This window comes from Lithobates pipiens, unplaced genomic scaffold (assembly GCF_037356315.1).
Source record: "Lithobates pipiens isolate NorthernLeopardFrog02 unplaced genomic scaffold, aLitPip1_a1.2 Scaffold_1, whole genome shotgun sequence".
Classification (NCBI taxonomy): Eukaryota; Metazoa; Chordata; class Amphibia; order Anura; family Ranidae; genus Lithobates; species Lithobates pipiens.
Window position 1 is genome coordinate 200,213,614 of NW_027507685.1, and position 18,807 is coordinate 200,232,420.

General features: G+C 41.2%; 1 protein-coding gene across 3 annotated transcripts in view; it reads left to right on the forward strand.

Moving 5' to 3' along the window:
* Positions 1 to 18,807, forward strand: part of SAMD4B (sterile alpha motif domain containing 4B) — an 88,105-nt gene that overhangs the window by 21,055 nt on the left and 48,243 nt on the right. For 2 of the 3 annotated variants that reach the window (XM_077479906.1, XM_077479924.1), the window contains exon 2: positions 4,765 to 5,089. In XM_077479906.1, coding sequence (XP_077336032.1) covers positions 4,894 to 5,089 — 196 coding nt within the window. In that variant the 5' untranslated portion in view covers positions 4,765 to 4,893. Of the gene's footprint in view, positions 1 to 1,996; positions 2,084 to 4,764; positions 5,090 to 18,807 lie in introns of all 3 variants that reach the window. The other variant, XM_077479915.1, reaches the window with a different exon arrangement.

Here is an 18,807-nt window from a genome sequence, read left to right on the forward strand (position 1 = left end):
AGGGGGGGGGGGAGGCCAGGGCCATTACCCTCTTTAGATGGGAGTTTCTCTGAGTCTTACCACCTGAGGTGTAGGTACAGAGGTGTGGAAAGTTTGAATAGTGGCCAACGTTCCCTTGAACAGATTTAAGAATATCTTTCATTAATCCTGTGGCCTCTTTTCCAGCCAGTTTATTAATATATCTATAACAAAATGGCTTGGTGTGAGATTTAGACATTCTTTACCCACAGTTACCGTACTTTTTACTGGCACAAGTTCTATCAGATGTAGAAGGTGGTTTGTCAGAGACCTCCTGAGATCCACTTGGGGAATCTGCAAGAGAAGAGGGAACAACCAACAGTCACACTTCCAGCCCACTGTATCATGACTGCAGGCCTTCATCCCCAGGAGGTGAGAGCATGGGGTTACCAGGGATTACTACTTAATCTGGGGTCGTCCCCCCCCATAGTAGGTAAATGGCTCTTGCCTGCAGCCACCTGTGTTGTCTTTCTATCCTCCCAGGAGGGGCGCTCAGATAGACTTTCAGCTCCTTGCAGCTCACTGAGCTTTGGTGAGCTAGGAAAGCTTCAGTCTCTGACAGCCACGCGGGTTCGGTGTCTCCTCCATGCTTTAAGCCCACTTCCTGGGTCATGAGAATGAGGCTTGGAGCGCGCCAAGTTCTCCCCTTGGTGTCTTGCATCCTTTGGACCTTAGCAAAATGGCGCCCACTGCACACCAGGGAAGACAGGAGACCTGAGCTGATGAGCGGCGTGCAATGGTGCGGGGATTGAATATGCCCAGAAATGCCATTGGGGGCGACCTGTGAGAAGCTCCGAGGCGGCAGGTTAGTGCAGCCCTCACCGGAATTCCTAAACCTGGCTCACAGGGGTACCATCCGACTCGCTTTTTAGTCTTCTGGTCAGAGAAAAAAAGAAAACGTTTCGCTGTGGGAGAAACGCAATCAGTACTGAGGGAAAAGGGGTAAGGTGGCTGTGTGGGGAGGGGGGACAAGGACAAGTCTGATCATTGGAGATGAGTACACAGAGTTTCCAGCATGGCTAGAGATCTGACCACAGTGTGCTCTCCTGCTTAGTGTGGTCAGTGTTTAATAGGAAAGCAGAGGGACTGACGGGAATACCAGAGGCTTCACACAAAGGAAGCAATAGAAAGGAACAGGATACTTTCTCATACAAGTACATGGTACAGCAGGAGTTTCGGGAAGAATGTTTATTTTGTGCACAGGGAATTAAGTAACCTCAGAGCCGCAATGATGTCACTCGGACGCGCACTAGAGGCTGGACCTGCAGAATGCTTGCGCTGCTGACGTCAGCAGCTGCATGCAGGCTCAATGCCGCCTAAACCTTGCAGGTTTAGGAGATGTTCTTATTATAGGCTTACCTGTAGGTAAAAAAAAATAAAAAAATCACCTGTTCCGTGTGATATATATAAATATATATCTCTCTTTTCAGGGTTTCCTGTGGAGAATTATGTGTTTTAGAGTATATAGTATCTGTTTCATTTTAAATCGGCAAAAAGTTTAGATGGCTGATGCATTATGAGAAAAATATATGCAAAAAAAGTAAAAAAAAAAATAAATCTTTTGTAAATAACTTTACCATGCTTTGTGCCAAAAATTAAAATTTTAGTGTTACAATAAATAGAACAAGCAGAGAATTTTTTACATTTTTTTTTATTTTTTTTTTTTTTTTTTTTGGAAGACCTTAGGATCGCAAGAAATACATGTATTCTGTATCATGTGTAATTACGAAGTTAGACACATAACGGAAATTGTCCAAAGGGGGTAAAAAGGTGTGAATTGAAGTGGATGTACTTTACTATCCCCAGTCCATAGCATAAACATACCTCTGGGTGACGAATTGTTTATGCCTAAAGCTAGACTGAAATACATATTCAAGCAGGGTGGATTTGATTTAAATCACTAGTAAAAAGGCTTGATTTAAATCAACTCAATTTAAATCATAATTTTTAAAGAGTAACTATCATCTCTCTCCCACAGCGGCTCCTCCTCTAACCCGCTGTTTACTCGCCGACAGTCCCATTCACTTTAATGGGGACAGCTGGTGATGCGGCAGTGACACAACAGGTGAGTGGATGTCCGCTAACAGGCTTTGGCATGATGAATCTGAAATGACAGGTGCTCTTTAAATGTAAGGCATTATTCTTGCTGGTAGAATTTTTAATATTTGCAAACAAAATGAAGGTTTTCTATAAGCTGTCAGATTAGTAAAACTGCAACACTAAAACCGATTAAATCATACAGTTTGTTGTGTACAGTACGTAGATTTTTTTTTACTCCAAAAGCATGTTATTAAAAATTTTTAATTTTTTTTCATATTTTTTTTTTTTTATCCACCCTGTATTCAAGACAGTTGCTTGCATCGTCCACTGCCGTCACCAGCTTTACAAATCCACCACCCCATCATTATCAAGCAGAGTGCACTTGGAACTCTGTAGCCACAGACTTTTTAATTTTAGTGCATATCTGGGCCCTTTGGGTCTGGTATGAATTTTAAGGGGAACCCCAAACCAATTTTTTTTTTTTAAATTGCGTGGGGGTCCCCCCAAATTCCATACCAGGCCCTTCAGGTCTGATATGGATATTAAGGGGACCCCCGCACCAAAGTTAAAAAATAATGGCGTGGGTGTCCCCCTCAAAATCAATACCAGACCCTTCAGGTCTGGTATGGGTTTTAAGGGGAACCCCAAGCCAAAATAATAATTGCGTGGTGTTCCCCCCCAAACATCCATACCAGACCCTTATCCAAGCATGCAACCTGGCAGGCTGCAGGAAAAGAGGGGGGACAAGAGTGTTCCCCCCTCCTGAACCATACCAAGCCACATGCCCTCAACATGGGGAGGATGCTTTGGGGTAGCCCCCCAAAGCACCCTATCCCCATGTTGATGGGGACAAGGGCCTCATCCTCACAACCTTTAGAAATGTAAATTTGTGCAGGGACTGTTGTAAACACTGGAACCATGCGCCACTTTACAGGCATACTATAGACACCCCCCAGGTACGAAATTGAAAGGAATATCTCACTTTTATTGTTTCACTTTAAGTGTTTATTAAAATCACTGCTCCCGAAAAAAGACATTTTTAAAACTTTTTTTTTTTTTTGCATTGATGCATGTCCCCTGGGGTAGGACCCAGGTCCCCAAACACTTTTTAGGACAATAACGTGCATATAAGCCTTTAAAATTAGCACTTTTGATTATTCATGTTCATGTCCCATAGACTTTAACAGTGTTCTTCTGCTCTAACAAATTTTTTGCCTGTTTGCATGTTCTGCTGCGAACCTAACCAGGGGTTTCTGCTCATCCCTAGTAATAAGCTGCTGTGGCTGCCCCAGGCTACATACTGTATATAATTATATTACAAACCATAAAAACAAGACTTCTGAAAGCATCAACACTTTGAGATTGGTTTTATATTTAGATGATTTCATCATGTGTCTATATAAATAAAACAATTTAGGAAATTCTCTGTAAAGCGTACCTGTACTTTGGCCATGCGGGGCAAAGTCCATAAATGTGCTGCATATGAGAAATTATAAGTAGAGAAGTGGGTTCACATGACACTTGCTGTGTCTCCATATTTTAGTGCTTGCCATTTAAGCGGTCAGTCTCAAGACCCAAACGCCATCACGTTATGGGGGATTGTGCATAGCCCTGTTAAGGATTGGGTTGATTTAAAAAAAAAAAAAATTCTGTGGATGCCCCCACAGCACACACCTGGGAAAGAATGTAATGCAGTGAGATCTGCATTACGTTCAGTGGAGCACAGGTGAGACATGCAGGGTCTTTTAGACCCTGCATGGCTCATTAGAGAACCTGTCACCAAACAATCATCACATTGGGAACTTTGTGTCCCCATGTAAAAAAAAAAGTTACACCCAAGCTAGAGCTGCACAATGAATCTTTTAAAAATCATGACCTCGACTCGACCCCCTTGCGATCTTAATCCTGCATATCCACAATTCATATACCGTAACAAGTGCAGAGCTGTTCCTGCTCACACCTGTGAAAAAAAAGCAGTGTTTGTCAACAAGGTGCTAAAAGTGATAAAAAAAAACATTGTATGCTTGTGTTCTTTTAGAGATCAAAGGGATAAACTTTGGTCTGCAAACGAGGTCAGTTTATCCACTTAAAGACTAAGCCCTTTTCTGACATTTTGTTGCTTGCAAGTTAAAATCAGTATTTTTTTCTTTTCTAGAAAAATTACTTGCAGCCCCCCCCCCCCCAAAAAAAAAAAATGTATATAATAATTTAGCAAAGACCCTAGCGAATAAAATGGCTGTCATTGCAATACTTTGTCACACTGTCTTTGTGCAGCAGTCTTTCAAAAGCAATTTTTTGGGGAAAAAAATACACTAAACAGTAATGCTAGCCCAATTTTTCTGTATAATATGAAAATTTGTTACGCTGAGAATCATTGTGATTCTCATTTTTTATCCTGAATTGTGCAGTTCTAACCCAAGCACATAACCCCCCCCCCCCCCCCGCCAAAAAAAAAATGCTTATTTAGTATATACTTAGTATAAACTTATACCCTCACATATTTGCGCGTACAAACGTAAATGCATGTGTTGGGGTGCCTACACATTAAAATGCTTATTGTTATATACATACTACATGTTGCCGCATATGCTCCTAACCTTTTTTTAGCTGGCTCCTATATTCAAAGTAAATTTGTCAAACCCTGTTTTTAAATATATGTACTAGATGTATTACTCCTTTGTCTTCTAACTTTTTTTTTTTTTTCAGTCTTAGGATTTTGCGGTGCTCACGTGGCTGTCCATATATCCCCATGTGCCATCCTGTGGTTGGGCCACCCCTTGCCATGTCATAGAATTGCTCCCGTGCTTGTAGTTGTTGATTTTTCTCACCTGCATCATGAAATTCAGAGACCAGGTGAGCACATTATCCGAGTGGTTCAAGGGCTGGAATGAATGTGAGCAGACAGTGGCTCTCCTGTCTCTGCTGAAGAGGATCACGAGGACACAGGCCCGTTTCCTGCAACTGTGTTTGGAGCACTCGCTGTCAGATTGCTCTGAGATTCACATCCTAGAGACAGAGGCCAACAGTGCCGGTGAGTGCGATCCTCCAATTTATATCCTCTTGGTGGTGTTTCCTTTTAGCGTTTGAAGGCAATCCACATTCATGAAATGAAAGCCTTCACAGGTAGCATAGATGAAATGTTATGATATGATGTTATTACTACGTGTGCGACTGTCTGAATACGTTATAAATATATATTAAAGAACCATAAAATGTTCCTGTATGTCTAAACAAGTTGTGAATCTAGTTAATATATGCAATGCACAAGCCCCATAAATATAAGGCTGCGTTTTCAGCTCGTAAAACGCCCAACAAGCAAAATATTATTCATTTCAATGGCACCTGTTTACATCTGAGCATTTTTGTCACCTGAATCAAAATGCCTGAAGCTCAAAAAATTATATGACCTTCTTTTTGGGCAGATTACAGAAGATTTTCTGCTTTTTACATAGGTGACCTTTTGACCTGTACAAAATCGTGGTAAAAACATACAACTTTCTGCCTGAAAACGAAATGCTCAGGTGTGAATGCAGCCTAATAAAACACTTGTTTTTCCTGACAGCCAAATCCTATTTTATTTGTGTCTCGCTTGTCCCCCCTCTCAGACACTGCAGGTCATTATTGGCAATGACACAAAAAATTAAAATCTACTCAACAACATTGTAATATTGCTTCACCTCTGACAGGTGCTTGTTAACCCCTTTATGCCTTTTTCTGACACTTGTTGGTTACAAACTAAAATCTTTATTTTTAGCTAGAAAATTACTTGGAACCCCCAAACATTATATTTTTTAGCAGAGACCCTAGAGAATAAAATGGTGATCATTGCAATATTTTATGTCACGCTGAATTTGCACAGCGGTCTTTATAAATGCAATTATTATTATTATTATTATTTTTTTTTTGGAAGAAATACACTTTTGTGATTAAAAAAAAAACAGTAAAGTTAGCCCATTTTTTTTTTGTATAATGCGACAGATGATATTACGCCGAGTAAATAGATACTTAACATGTCATGCTTTAAAATAGAGCACACTCGTGGAATGGCGACAAACTACAGTACTTAAAAAAATCACCATAGACGACACTTTAAAAATTTCTACAGGTTACCAGTTTAGCATTACAGAGGAGGACTTGCACTAGAATTATTGCTCTCGCTCTAAGGATCGCTGCGATACCTCATGTATGGTTTGAACACAGTTTACATTTGTGGGCAAAATTCATGTTTGCGTTCGCATGGAGGAATGGGGCGCTTAAAAAAATAAATAAATATATATATATTACATTTTTTTTATTGCTGTCACAAAGAATGTAAACATCTCTTGTGATAGTAATAGGCAGTGACGGGTACTCCTATAAGATTCCCAAATCCCTCCTTTGCACATAAAAGCATTCAAATAGCCAAGTTTGGCTGTTTTGAATACTGTCGTGTTGTGTTTGTTTTTTTTTGGCGCTTTTAAAGCTTCTGTAAACCGGAAGTGATGTCAGAAATGGTTTCACCATATCAGATCACAGTGTAGTTGCCACATCCCTGGTATTCGATTAAGAAAAAGGAATCCCCCCCTTTGTTGGGACTTTTTAGGCAACAAAACACACATGTATAGTCAAAAAAGTATATTTTATTGAATGTACAAAAAAAACATTCGATCATATTTGAACAGTATTAAAAAGGCATAAGAAAATGCTTCAAAAGTATACAAGACATCATAGACTAAACAGAAAACGGTGAGTTACATGGTATACATGACAAAAAAGATTGTTACTCTCTGGTATATAATGATCCCCGGTACCTAATGTGTTTCTGGTTTAAGCACTTTCGTCAGGGGTATTAAGTAAGAGTATATGTAGTCGTTCTTTTGCCTTTACTATGAAAAAGGAGATATAGTGGTACAAAGAACAGACATTCATAACAATCATATAGGATGAATGAACAACAATATTTCTGGGAAGCACCTACCATGCAAGTAATTTTAACCATATAACCGAATGGGTGAAACAGTGCCAGGGGTGTGAATGGGCGCTAACCAGATATGATGATAATCTGAGAACAGGAATTTACCTAATTTTCATTTGCTTGATGGTCACAGGGAGTCGGGTATGGCAGATTGCCAGAACTGGCGGTAGAGAAAGAGAAGGGGAAATATCGAATTAGAAAAAATGAATAAATAAGCACTTTAAAAAGTGTCCCTAAGGTGTTCCATTACAAAACCAAAAAAAACTACTTCTGGAGGAGGGTTTTTTTTTTTTCTCTTTTGTTCATTGACGGACACAGTACCTTTTTTAATCTTGACCTTAGTCTATGCATTAAGATAACAAAAAACCTGTGTGCATCAGCCCCCTAATACTCACTTGAGCCCCATATTGATCCAGCGATGTTGCAGGAGTGTCTCAGCTGCCCAGCACTCCCCCCCCCCCCCCCCCCCCCCCCCCCATTGGCTGAGACAGCAACGCGGCGCTATTGGCTCCTGCTTTTGTCAATCAGTCAGCCAATGAGAAGAGAAAGGGGGTGGGGGTGGTGCGTGACTCCATGTCTGAATGGACACAGGGACCTGCGGCTCAGCTCACGTGCCCCCATAGCAAGCTGCTTGCTTTGAGGGCCTCAACGGAAGGGAGGGGCCAGGAGCACTGAATTGGGACCCGAGAAGAGGAGGATCAGGGGCTGCTTGTGCAAAACCATTGCACAGAGCAGGTAAATATAAGATGTTAAGGCTTTTTTTTTTTTTTTTTGTTAAAAAATAAATGATATTTTATTATTATTATTATTATAATTTTTTTTTTAATAATAAAACGTGTTACACAAGGGTGTTGCGTCGAGGGTTCCCCCGCTAGCGATCTTGGCTCGCCCTCTTTTGCGTAGGCCGCAGTAGCAAGCCGCTTGCTATGGGGGCTATAGTACTCCCAAGCTGATCTGTGTGCATTCAGACACAGTCCTGCTTGGCCCTGCCCTCTGATCCCGCCTCACTGGAATTGACTGACAGCAGAAGGAGACAATGCAGGGAAAGAAGCAGTAAGGTAAAAAACCTTAAAGCAGTTGTAAACCCTGCTCCCTTTTTTTTTTTTTTTTTTTTTTCTCCCCCCCCCTACAAGTAAGCCTATATTAAGTCTTACCTGTAGGTAAAATGAATACCTCCTAAATGTGCACCATTTAGGACAGGGGTAGGCAACCTTAAAAAGGTGGAGATCTACCTGAACAACATCGGAGAAGTCAAAAATCGCTGACACAGCGTCTCCTCCTCACATCTGAGTTAAATCCTAAACCGGGTTTAAGCCGTACTGCCATGTTACAATCATGAGTTTAATTCAGGTAGTGAGGTCGCTTCCTCACTACCTGTCAAACACACTCCGATCGCTTTTCAAAAGAGCAGCACTTGTGAATGAGCCCTTAGTTGCATTTGGCTGTGGCACCCTTGGGTCTCGTGCACACAAAATAGGGGGATGGTACAACTCTGCAGTTGAGTTTACCACTCCCAATCCCTACCCCTTTTTGCAGCAGCCAAAGATGTATACATGCCACAGCAGGAAATCAACCCCTGTTGCTTTTGGTGGGTGCTACTGCCTGCCAATCGCAACCCATGCAAGCACCCTGCAATTGCATGCTTCTGCATTGTCCAAGGGCTTAAAGCAGGTGGTGAGACAGAAACGCAATGCTGCCTACTTTAACTGCTTGTCCTGCAACCTTGTGTAGTAAAACATTTGCCTCCTTCACTTCAATGGTTCATGCTTGGTAAGTACTACACCCACCAACCATGAGAGGGTGTATAACTCTTGTTGCGGTTGATGTGGGGGTGGTAAAAAAAACACCTTTCTGAAAGCTCACCAAACTCCTGCATTCAGAAAGTGCAGCAAACCCGCAGGATATATTTAAAGTCTATGGCTAAGCGCAGCAAAACTGCAGGTACACTACACTTGTAGTGTGGGTAAAACGCTGTACAGGAGTGTGAAAGCAGCCCTTTACTGTTATGTCCAGTGTATTGCTTCACATTGACCTGAAGATCTCTTCTGGCAACACTCTGGAGACTGCTAGCTTGGATAAGAGGTGGAGTGCCGATGGTATCACGCCGCGTGGCACAGCCAACACTACAGAGGGGGCACCAGCTTATGCGGCTCTTGCTACAGCTCCAACTTTTCAAGTAGTCCCTTTGCATTGCTCTTTGATGCTCTGGGATGGAGAGTCGGCAAGCCCAGACCACGATCTACCAGTCACCCTGCCAAGCTATACTGGTAGATGACGATATACTGGTTGCTGACTCCTGGTTTAGGAGATGAAAACGTTTAAAGTGCGCTGTCTTATTGCCACATAATAGGTGATAACCAAAACTATACATTTTATGCAACTAACTGTTGGGACCAATGTCTGTGCAATATAACTCATCAAAGAAATATATTCAAATGTCAACACCTGTAGGGCTACAGCATAAATGAATAAAACCATATTATCACACCCTTACTATACAGGTATAAGAAACCAACAGTGACATGGTGACCAAACAGTCCAAAAAAGTTGTTATATGAAAAACAAACCGCTAAAAAAAATTGATAGACAGTCCCAAGAATAAACTGTAGACAAGTGCTGATGTAATGGTATTCAGTAGCCTTCAAAGTGCTGCATGCATCACCACTGTGTAACAAAATGGCCGCTTACCAAAGCCCACAGGTCAATGAGCATATCACTGATCACAGCTGAATCGAACACGGTCCAGGTGGATTCCTCTCTGGGACTCCAGATCAGTATATCCAAGCACACCAAATGAGGGAACGAAAGGAGGCCTGGTCATGCATTACCATGAAGAAAGGAGAATTTGTAAAATGCACATACAGACCATTACATATGTAATAGCACAGAGTATTGAGATGGCACGGCCACCTGCAGTGCTGTCTGTGCTTGATGACATCAAGAGCGACTCCGGTTGACGCGTTTCCCCTTACGAGGTGTCAACTGGGATTGGCGATCTCTAGGAGATATTCACCGTGCATGCAGCTGCTCTTAGAATCTTCAGCGCTTCTTGCCGGAATCAAGAGCTCTCGCACGCATGGGTTGGAGTGGCGTTATTGCGGCTCTGGCTACTCACTGTACCAAAGCTCGCAAACCCAGAAGAAAGGCCAGGGCACATGTTGGCCCTCTCAGCGGTAACCGGGCACCGCTGGAAGGGCTTTATTCATAATGTGTTAGTATGCATCTCATACCAGCACATTATGTAAAACTTCCCTTAGAACAAAGCTGGAGGTGCTTCCATCTTCACCCGGTCTTCCTTCTGGATTTGCGGACTCGCAACTGTGTGAGTGGCCTGAGATGCGATGACATCGCTCCTGCACATGAATACAGGAACAGCGGTTTAGGGCACAGGACTCTTGATGGAATGGCACGGGTATACCGTTCCTTCAGAGCGCATGCATCGGGGGTGTCAGTCTGCATCTAAAGTAATTATAGGCTTACCTGCAGCCCTGGCCAAAAGTTGTGCGTGACACAAATATTTTCACAAAGTCTGCTGCCTCAGTTTTTAAGATGGATATATGGATATATATATATATATATATTGTTAGCACTCTCGCCTAGCAGTAAAAAGGGTCGCTGGTTCGAATCCCAGAATCCCAACCATGACACTACCTGCCTGGAGTTTGCATGTTCTCCCTGTGCCTGCATGGGTTTCCTCCCACACTCCAAAGACATGCAGGTAGGTTAATTGGCTTCTGTTCCCAAAATAATTGGCCCTAGTATATGAATGGGGACCTTGGATTGTGGGCTCCTTGAGGGTAGGGACCGATGTGAGTGTGCAACGTACAGGGATAGGGACAATTGTAGACACTCACTCAGGTTGGACTGGATGGACTGGTGTCTTTATTCAACCTTACTAACTATGTAACTATATTCCAGAATGTTATAAAGCAGTGATGGCGAACCTCGGCACCCCAGATGTTTTGGAACTACATTTCCCATGATCCTCGTGCACTCTGCAGTATAGTTGAGCATCATGGGAAATGTAGTTCCAAAACATCTGGGGTGCCAAGGTTTGCCATCACTGTTATAAAGAGTGATGAGATGAATTGTAAAGTCTCTCTTTGCCATGAAAATGAACTTGATACCAAAAAACAAAAACCTTTCCACTGCACTTCATGCCTGCCACAAAAGGGCCAGCTGACATGTCTGTGATTCATGTGATTCTCTCATTAACACATATGTCAGTGTTGATGAGGACAAGGCTGGAAATCGCTCTGTAATACTGATTGAATAAGAATAACAGACTGGAATCTTTAAAAGGAGGGTGGTGCTTGAAATGATTGTTCCTCTGTTAACCATGGTTACCTGCAAGGAAACACATGCAGTCATTGCTTTGCACAAAAAGGGATTCACAGGCAAGGATTTTGCTGCTACTAAGAATGCACCTAAATCAACCGTTTATCAGATAATCAAGAACTTCAAGGCGAGAGGTTCAGTTAAGAAGGCTTCAGGGTGCCCTAGAAAGTCCAGAATACACCAATCTGTGCAGTTCTGGCACTAGGGTCGTTGCTTTTAATCCCAACCATGGCACTACCTGTCTGGAGTTTGCATGTTGTTTCTGTGTAGGTTTCCTCCAGGTACTCTGGGAAAAGTCATGCTGGTAGGTCAATTGGCTCCTGTCCAAATTGGCCCTATTATGTGTATCTGTGAATGTGCGTTAGGGACCTTGGATTGTAAGCTCCTTGAGGGGAGGGGCTGAGGTGAATGTATAACAAGTGTGTGTATATGTATATATATGTGTGTGTGTGTGTGTGTATATATATATATATATATATATATATATATATATATATATATATATATATATATATATATATATATATATATATATATATATATATATATATATAGTGCTACATCAATTGATGATGCTGTATAAGTACCTGTAATCAGTGGTTGTTGCTGGCTGATTGAGAATTTTACATCGAACAGGCATGGACACGCATAGATCAAAATTCACCTGGTCCCTGCCTAACTGGCTGAATTTCGACTCCTCTATGGTCAATATAAACATGATAAAAAAAAATAAAAATTAAAAATACCATAAGCTGGTTTATCTTAAGTGAAAGCCACCTCAAGTGATTTGTCATTGTATGCAACTCTAGACACTTTCCAGTTAGTCAGAATATGTGTCAACCCTCTTGTAAAAAAGTATTTGTCCCCTTCCTGTTTTTTTTTTTTTTTTTTTTTTTTCTTGCATATTTGTTACACTTAAATGATTCAGATCATCAAACAAATTGTAATATTACACATAGATAATGAGTAAATCCAAAATTCAGCTATTACATTTTTTTATTTATTAAAGGAAAAAATGCTGTCCAAACCTGCCTGGACATATGTGAAAAAATATAATTGCCCCCCAATCACGAATGAACTGTGATCAACCACATATTTTGGAAATCTATGTTAAATGCCACACCCAGACCGGATTACTGCCAGACCTGTTGAATCAAGAAATCACTTAAAGCGTTTGTTAACCCAAAAAAATGCAGATTCTGGTCCTTTTTAAAGCAGATTACACAGCACAGTGTTTGTGCTATGTAATCGCCCACCTCTAAGCTGTAAAAAAAAAACACCTTTTAAACCTACCAATTCCTGTATGCCCTCTCTAATCAGACCACGATAACCAGGGCAGCTCCGCCCTGAACACCGTGGTCAAAGTTCCTCCCTCTGTGATAGGCTGCCCTGCTCTCCTCTCCCCTCTCCTTCCTACATTTCATTCCCCTCGGTGTCTGTCTATGGCCCTGGCCCCCATCCCCCCCCACCGCTATTCTTGTAAAATAAATTTGCTAAATTTCCACTGCCGGCCTCTATATTAGAGGCTAGCATAGCACACTGTCATTTAGCTCATGCATACATCCTATAACGTGAAGAAAAAAAAAACATAAAATATAATTAAAGTGCACGTGCACTTTAAAAAATCCATGATATAAACATAGAGCAAAAAATAAAGTCTTAATGCAGTGTCCAAGAACTATATATAGGGGAAAGTGCCCAAGCTCTGTGTATTGCACAAAAAAATCCTTAGTATTGCTAAAGTTCCAACAATAATTCCTCTTCTGTGTAGTGATTAGCTATGCCTTAAATGCTGCTACAAAGATCACTCCTTCCTCCTGGCTGCCAGCGATCTCCTCATATCACACATGTGAAAGATAATGGAAACTTGCAATGGTGTGATAACTTTTTAAAACAGGTTTACTAAACTTAAAATCCCCCATAGATGTACAATATAAACAAGCCTTGATTATATTTATGGACAGCAAAAGGGGGGTGATAGTGTCCCCTGGAGACTGAATCTGCAGCTACAGTTCCCAGCATTCTCCTCATCCTTAGCCTGTAATGCAAACAACACCTCACTTCCTTCATCATCAGCTGATCAAGCTCCTTCTACCGGTTTTGTCACAATCTCGTGACTTCCTCTGGGAATTGAGTGTACATCTATGTGGGATTTTAATAAACCTGTTTTAAAACCTTATCACACCATTGCAAGTTTCCATTGTCTTTCACATGTGTGGTATGAGGAGATCGCTGGCAGCCAGGAGGAAATTGGCTTGTGATCAGGAGGAAGGAGTGATCTTTGTAGCAGCATTTGGCCATAACTACTAACCACTACATGGGAGAGGAACCATAGGAGGATCTTCCCAAGCTAAGAAATATTATTTATCACAGGCTTTTTTAAAAAGCCCTTAAGGTGAGGGTAACCTGGTGGGGGGTGTGCACACCTCCATGAAGACTTTATCATCGTGGTTTATTATGTTTGGACTGTTGCAATACTAAGGATTTTTTTGTGCAATACATGGAGCATGTGCACTTTCCCTATATCTATATCTATAGTTTTTGGTCATTCCAATAAGATTTTATTTTTTGCTCTATTTGTTTGTATAATGGATTTTTTATATTATTGAGGATTTGTGTGAATTACACGAAGCATGTGCGCTTTAATGATATATTATGTTTTTTCACGTTATAGGATATATGCATGAGTTAGTAGATTTATATTTTATTTGTTTAGCGCTGCACATTTTGGTATATCAGGTGTGTATTGTCACATTTGGGAAATGTGAGTAGTGTTGGCAGCTGTTATAATTATATTTTTTTAAATGTAGTCTCTTTTTAGATTTTTATTGAGGTTAGTGGTGCCAACTCATAAGGTTATACCTACTTGTGTAATTTGTTTTAAAAAATGAGTGCTGTAAATACCTAAAATCGTCTGTTGTCCTTAGGCCAGTCCTGTGACACGCTGCCACTTTACAGCTACGATACATTGCTTCTACAGAGGAGACAAGCGGCCACGTGATCTCCCCGGCTGACATCAGAGGGACATCACGGCCCCTCCCTGAGAAGACATGTATCGGAGCTGGAAACCAGCCACGAGTGATGGGACCGACCTGAAGACAGCTGATATTGGGTATTTACAGTGCTTGTTTTTTAAAACAAATGACAGTGTGCTATGCCAGCCTCTAATAGAGGGGCTGGCATAGACTTGTGTAGATTGTTTAACAAACACTTTAAGTAGAAGCTGTCTGATTAAAATGTAACATGCTAAAAGATCTAAAAAAAAATACATCATGCCGCGATCGAAGAGAATTCAAGAACAGATGAGAAACTGTAACTGACATGTATCAGTCTGGAAAGGGTTACAAAGCCATTTATAAGGCCCCTTTCAGACAGATCGGAATCAGTCAAGCGGATCCGTCTGCTCAGTGGGTGATCTCTCTGCTGATCCCCACTTTGCAGAATGGACACGGCCCAATGTTTTCTATGGGGTGGTCGGATGGAAATGGACTGCTTGTCTGTCTCCATCCAGCTGTCATCTGATCCGCACTTCTGGGCGGATGGCAAACATATCTCCATCTGTCTGTTTTTTAGCGGATCGGATGCTGGTGGGTGTCAGTGGACCCCATCTGTCTGCTGGTGTGAAAGGGGCCAAAGGCTTTGGAACTTAAGTGAACCCGGCAATGTGAGTCCGTGCTGTAGATTGTAAGCGCTAATGAGCAGGGCCCTCTGATCCCTCCTGTATTGATTTGTATTGTAAGTGTACTGTCTGCCCTCATATTGTAAAGCACTGCGCAAACTGTTGGCGCTATATAAATCCATAATAATAATAATAATAGTCATCATTTGACTATAGCTCATGCGGGAAGTGATTAAACAAGGCCTTTCATGCTGGAAAACCCTCCAATGTGGCTAAATTAAAACAATTCTTCAAAGAGTGGGACAAAATTCCTCCTCAGTGATGTGAAAGACTCCTTGCCAGTTATCGCAAATGTTTGATTGCAGTTGTTCCCACAAGTGTGCTAAAACCAGTTATTGGGTTTAGGGGGCAATTACTTTTTCACATAGGGCCAGGCAGGTTTGGACAGCTTTTTTTTTTTGCCTTAATTAAATCCTCATGTACAAAAGCTGCATTTTGTATAGGCTCCGATTAATTTTTAGGTAATATTTAAAGTTTGTTGATCTGAATCATTTAAGTGTGCCAAAAAGGCGGAAAAAAAATTGGAAAGGGGCCAAATACTTTCACAGCACTGTAAATCTATTTTTTTCTACAGGAAACCTCAGTTTGTATGTCGCTTCAATTGCCTATGGGTTGGTTGTTTGACATTTTAGTTTTCACAATATACTTAGTGAGAATTCACGTTTGTGATAGATGTATTGAAAGGGGGTAAGGAGATGAAACCCTTTATTTTGCTTGGTATAACTGAACAGAGCCAACAAAATATTTATTTATGGAATCTGGCAGGCAGCGTATCGGCATCCTGCTGAGTCACCAAACACATTATTAGTGACAAGAAAAATATCTAAAAATAGATACTTTGATCCGTTATTCCGAAGGCTTTCTTTCCCAGAGCCCTCCATCCAGCTCTGCATTGTCATAATTTAGTATGGCCGCTGGAATATTTGGGAGTCATGGTATTACAGGAAAGAGGGACAAGTATCTTTGCATTGATTTTTGGTATGCTTATTGTATGTACAGTACCTCTTTACAGTAGGGGTGCAACGGATCAAAAAACTCATGGTTTGGATCGTTCCTCAGATCAAAATCACGATTGGATCATTTTTTCGGATCGGCAAAAAAAAAAGACAAACCTAACTTTTTGTCTTTTTGTTAACGCTTTTAAATTACTTAAAAATATGATGAAGGAAAGAGGTTAGTAATAACCTTCCCTTACCCCCATTCCACGGCAGAGACAGATCACACTATCACAGTAACCCCCCACTAACCCGAAACGCAGACACCCAACAACCACACCCCCCCCCCCCCCCATGGTTCAGATCGTTCCTCACATCAGAGTCACGATCGGATCATTTTTTCGGATCAGCAATAAAAAAAGACAAACATAACTTTTGTCTTTTTGTTAACGCTTTTAAACCCCCACTGACCCAAAACGCAGACACCCAACAAATACCCCCCCCCCCCCATGAGCCAACCCCCCATTATAGTTGGGTACCTGTCATTATAGTTAGGTACCTGCTTAAATGATGGTTGCTAAATGAGGGCACACATCCAGTCAGTGTCGCTTGGGCTCCTGTGGCTGACAGGCTGGACAACTTTGAACACATGTGGCTGGGGATGACGTCAGCGTGCAGCTCACCGCTGCCGCCGGATGTACCAAGATGGCCGCCACTCCGGAGTTAGGCCGAAGCTGCAGACTTTACTAAGGCCAAGGGAGAGGATCAACAAAATAAGGATTTTAAACCTGTATTACATACGGTCTTTTACATTAAGCTGAGCTTTTTCATGTGTACATCTAAACAGAAGAAAAAAAAAAAAACTATAGCTCCTCTTTAATCCTTGTTTGAAACAATCCCAAACCCCAATTTAAATGAATAATCTAGGGGCCAGAAACCAGCCCTGTGCATCCAGGAATAGATAATCTGAGGGCATGATGATGTTGTAGAATTCATATGAATTGTTCCATGATTCCCAATCAAGTGAGCCCACCATCATGGTAGTCAGGGGGCAGAAACCCCTATCTGAGTGGACAGGTTCAATGCTCTTCTCAATATGAATGTGTCAGAGCAGGGAAGATGGCCACGGCTGTCAACTATTTTCATAATTGATTCATTGTTTCAGCCCTAATAGAGTGCATTAAGAGAAAAAAAACCTTCAGCCTCTAGAACCACTTTAATAGTGGATTTTAGTATTTTCTATTACTTTTAATAGCAGACGTAATGCAAGGACTGTTCTACAACACTGGTTTACCATTAGACTGTGAATGACATAAAGTGCCCCAGTAATGTCTGAGCAGTGGAGCTCATCACAGCGTAGATCTCTCATGCTGATATGTTAAAAAAAAAAAAAAAAAAAGCCTGGTCAGTCATTACAAATTAACTAGTATATTTGCTATGCATTTCTCAGCCATAGATTCAGGATCATTCAGAAAATCATGAGGCATAGATGAAAATTGGAGCCAGTCAGCAAGGACGCTGTGTCTGCTTGGTGAAGATAACCTGAACATGTACTTTGCGAACAAAATTCAAGCTAATACATATACTGTGCCACCATAGGGTGCTTACTTTTTATTCCCTGCACACCTTCAGCAGTGGAGCTCCTCCTGCCTTTCACAATGCATTGATTAGAGCTTTAGTGGCCAATTGTCAGCCCCAAACTCAAATGCATGGAGCATGTGCCAAAAATGTCAGCAGTGGGATAGGCATGGTGAAGTAAGGCCTGGTTCACACCTAATGTATTATTTATTTTTATTTTTTTTGTGCATTTTTTCAGTTTTGCATAAATGCTCTACAGTCTTTTTTTTTTTTTTTTTCAAATACTTTTTATTAAACATATTTTTCAGGTTACAAAAGTGAACTTTAGTTTTACATAGTTTTCGCTCTGCAGATTGGACAAATGAGAGTGCGGCTTACATATGTACAGAAGTGTAATGTCCACATAGATTCCATTACCTTGAGTGCCTCTCGAGAACCTAGTAATCTCTTACATACATACTGTGACCAGAGATTGGGTGTAATTTTTGCAGTAGCTGCCCTATACTAGGCCCATCAAACAGTATTCAACATAACAATTCTATTAGTCTGCATTCACCACATCAAACCTGAATTAAAGAACCAAATAACCTGTAACTTGGATCGACATGTTATCCCTGGAAAGTGACAAAAGTAGTGTAGAGCGTTTAATTATATAAGCCATTAAATATAATATTCTGAATAGGTGTAGTTTCATTCTAAGTCTTTCTGGGATTTGTACCTATGAATCCGTTGCTGCCAGTGTGATAGGAAGGTCGTGTGTTTTCCAGCAATATGTGCCAGCATACTCTCATATTAGAAGTGCGTGGCAAGCATACGAAGTACGTTTAGTGGTTCTTGGGTTTTCCAAAGTCTGAGAGTGACTAACTTGGCTGCTAGAAATAAGTGGCTAGTGAATTTCTGAACGTTTGGGGGTATCTCTTCAATCCCTAGATTTAAGTGGGCTAATGAGGGTGATGGTTGGATATTCAGGCCCATTGCTTGGTGAAGAATGGTGAATATCTCAATCCAAAGTTTGGCCGTTTTCTCGCACTTCCATAATATATGGAAGAGAGTGTCCGGTTGGGAACAGTTCCTCCAGTATAGGGAAGATGTGGAGCACTACAGTTCTTTTTAACATGGTTTCCTATGGGTCACGTTCACATCTATGCATTTTATGGAAAGGTTGGTGACCTTTCTCTGGTTTTTGGTTCCATAGACTTCAATGGATCAAAAACGTGATTTGAAAAACGAAAAATGCACTTGGAATATGCAAACTGCAACCCGCA